A 3,754-nucleotide genomic window follows, 5' to 3' on the forward strand; every position below is an offset into this window, starting at 1 on the left:
TTTGAGGAAAAAAATGTTTCAACGATTGCTAAATATGAATTGAGATTTGTTGTCCAGAGAAAAAGTATTTAAAATTGTTAAATAGTTGTTAAAGTGAAAAATTAAAATTAATGACATGTCAATTTAAAATAATGTGTTAATAATTAATTGAATTGACAAAAAATTATATAATAAAAATTAATAAGATATGCTTAATTATAAAACCTACCACACACTCATTTTTGACACTACTCATGACTCACAAATGCCCAGCAAAGCGAGAATTTGCCATTAGGCACTAGTTACTAGTAGGAGAGAGAGGTGTCACTCTGGACTTTTCAATTTCACATACAAGGGAAAAATTGTAGCCATTGATTTCTAATCTCCTATACACACAAATATTTATTAAAACGTCTGTTTTGATCCGATTTTCACTCCTTTTCTCTCTCCGTTCATCGTTATCAAGTGTTGAGAAGAAGGGGGCTTTTGTGGGAGAAGAAGGGATTGGTGTTTAAGTGATTTTATGTCGAGAAGTTCTGATTTGGCTGTTGTTTTTGGGGCTCCATTGAAGCTCTGTTTTTCTGTTTCTTCTTTTTCCTCTGCTCTCTGCATGCAAAAATCCCTCTGCTGTGCACTCCGGCAGAGTACCCACCTCTTTTCTTCATTGGTTTCGATGCGTTTGAGGCCCAAAAGGTGAAACTCCTTCCTTAAACCCTTGTGGGTTTTTTCTGTATGTATATGTCAAAGGATGTAAAAGGTGAAACTCCTTCCTTAAACCCTTGTGGGTTTTTTCTGTATGTATATGTCAAAGGATGTTTATCACATATTTTTTTCGGCCTGTTCTCAAGGACTTGAAGGTTGATCTGATATATTTTTGTGCTATTTTTCTGGGTTTTTTTGTTTACTCATTTTTCCCTTAAACCCTTTTGTGGGTTTTTCTGTAGATGCATATGATGTCCTGTCTATATTTTTTTGTAAATATTGCTATTTTTATTTTTGTGAATTTTGGAGGATTTAATGGTGGATCTGAAATAATTTGTGGGTTTTATTTTGCAGGACTTCTTCTGGTGTAGAGAGCTTCGGGGGATTTCACATAAAAAGATTATTGAATCTTTTCTTGCTCTTGAGAGGCCCTCTTACTTAATACTCCTTTAAAATCTTGGATTTTCTTAAATCTTTCAGTGTTTGCTCTGTGGTTTTCTTTAATTTTCTTTGGAGATAATTTTGGGTAATTTTTGAGGGGTTTTGGAGTGATTAAAACATGCCACCATTAGCAAATCAAGAAACTTTAAGCAAAAAATTTATCAACATAGCAGAACCCACCAAGCGAATGAGGAAACTCCGGGTCATCTGTACTGACCCGGATGCTACTGATTCATCAGACGATGAAGGAATCAACGAGAAGAAAGTTAAACGGATAGTTCAGGAAATTTTCTTTCCTATGAAGGATTCTCATTGCTTGTCTAAAACCCCTGAAACAGAGAGTTCAGTTCAGGATAGCAACAATGGTGAGAGAAACCAGAAGAAGAGGTTTTTATCCAAAGTCGAGAGCAAGCCCCGAACACGTCCCAATTTAGGAAAATACAGAGGCGTTCGACAGCGAAGATGGGGCAAATGGGCTGCAGAAATACGGGATCCGTTTAAAGGCAGAAGAATCTGGTTAGGTACTTTCAATACTGCTGAAGAGGCATCCCGTGCTTATGAAATGAAACGTCTTGAATTCGAGTCTGTAGCTAATAGCATGAACACAGTTGGGAAAAGTTCAAATGATTCTAATAACAATACTGAATTTTCTGTGGTGGTTTCCAAGGCTGATCAGAAACCGAACAAGACCAATGCTGGTTTGTGCCTCTCCGAGGAATCTATAGGAAGCGTGGTTTCACTCACTTCACATACGTCTCCATCTTCAGTAATGAAGTTGGATTTTATGGCCTCATCTTCAGGAATCAATGGCAAAAGTAATGATCAGACGGCCAATGAAGTTCGCTTGGAGGCTAAAGTTGAGCAGAAAGTGGCTGACTTGGGACTAGTGGACGAGGAAATCTTATCCTTGCCACAAATTGCTGAGGGAATGGACTTGGATTTGGAACTCAATTCCATCCCTACAAATGATGAATTCGTGCTCCCAGTGGACGATTTTATCAATGATTGTGACGACTTTCTATTTGGTGGATTGGAGGACTGTGATCAGCCTATTGCATTACCGGATTTCGATTTTGACTTCGACTTCGCGTTTATGGATGAAGCACCCCTGATGAATGGGGCAGCAGTAGCACCCCTCAATATATCATGCCCATAAATTTTGCAGCTAGTAGGATTATTACTATTGTTAAGACTTTGCTAAATTATTTTGTTCTTGAAAATGTTCTAAATAAGTCTTGGTTTTTCAATTGATAGTGTTTGTTTCATTGTTCTTTGGGTTTTCTCGTGAGCCATCAAATGGGCTTGAAACCATGAGGAGTTTGTTCATTCCTCGGGTCTCTACTTAGCTCTACATGTGAAATATAAATGAATTTTTCTCAGTTGTGCACTAGGGATGTTTTTTTATATGAACCAAGGCATTATTTACGTCACATGCTAAGTATGATCGACTGAACAATGCTAGCCATTTTATTAATTTAAGCAATGAAAAAAGAATTCATTCAACCCGTCGTTATATACTAATGTAGCGTCGTAAAAGATGCAAGGTTATGGGTTGTTTTATGTCCTTACACAGTCACAATTACTATTCGTTTTTATTCATCACTCATTCATATTAATTTATAATTTAAAAAACTTATGAACCATTTCGTACAATCGTTTAATTTACTTTGTTCAATATCATGAAATTTATGCGTTGATAAAAGATGTATGAATTCTCGAGAAAAGAAAAAACTATGCACTAAAAGACTTTTATTCTATGCCAACCCTTACTAGAGTCGATCCATTTACATGACTATTTGAGTAATGAACCAATTTTTCTTGTCTGAAATGTCCCTGGCTCATAAATTGGTGGGTCATATTTGGCAAAGGGAATCCAGAATTTGTACAGGTTCATCTAACTTAGCTGTATCCCAAGTTCCATTATTTTAATTTCTTCTGTTCCAACTATTTTATTACATCTCTTTAATGTTGGCTGTGGACCTTAGTGGCCGTTTGCTGTCTGTTTAGATTTTCATTTCAAATCTAGTGAGCATTGCATTTATGCTTAATTAATAGGTCTGTTTTTCGAATTTCGAGTCTAGATCTTCTGTCTCCTCACATAAATTTTGACACATTAGATATTGAGGAAAAGATCTTCCATGGAGCAATGACCGCTCTATCATGATGCGCCACCTCGTCGGGTGGCTCACCCATAGGAGGAGTGGTGGGTCACCCGTCGAGGTGGCACCTCGGCATTAGGCGATCTCATCATTCACATGGTGCAACCGCCCCATGGAATATTTTCTAGATATTGAGAAACTTTTCTCTGACGAACCTTTTGCTCTCGTGTGAAGAATTCATGGATCGATCAATGTTTTAAAAATCAATTTGAGCATCAATTCTTAAAAAGTAGAAAGTCAAGGGTAAAAAAGCCAAATTGGAAGTAAGAAATAAAACAATAAAATTTTATGTAAATTGCCTGCTCTTTACTTGTTTTGAATATTTTTATTTTTTGGATTTCTTTATTTATAACAAGATCAATATTTTGATTAGTTCCAAAGTTTTCTAATTGACCTAGAAGTGTTAAGTGGGGCAAGTTGTGGACATAAGTCAAACGGTTCACATCTTAGCTACAAAATGTAATTTTAGACTA

At 36.4% G+C, this 3,754-nt stretch overlaps 1 protein-coding gene across 1 annotated transcript; it reads left to right on the forward strand.

Annotated features, from left to right (window-relative positions):
* The first annotated feature begins 233 nt into the window (after window positions 1–233).
* LOC111384776 (ethylene-responsive transcription factor ERF118-like) lies at window positions 234–2,393 on the forward strand. The gene is made up of 2 exons (XM_023009099.1): window positions 234–672; window positions 1,036–2,393. The coding sequence occupies exon 2, from the start codon at window positions 1,241–1,243 to the stop codon at window positions 2,276–2,278; it is 1,038 nt and encodes a 345-aa protein (XP_022864867.1). The 5' UTR covers window positions 234–672; window positions 1,036–1,240; the 3' UTR covers window positions 2,279–2,393.
* Window positions 2,394–3,754: the final 1,361 nt, after the last annotated feature.

Source organism: Olea europaea, unplaced genomic scaffold, assembly GCF_002742605.1.
Source record: "Olea europaea var. sylvestris unplaced genomic scaffold, O_europaea_v1 scaffold3003, whole genome shotgun sequence".
Lineage (NCBI taxonomy): Eukaryota > Viridiplantae > Streptophyta > Magnoliopsida > Lamiales > Oleaceae > Olea > Olea europaea.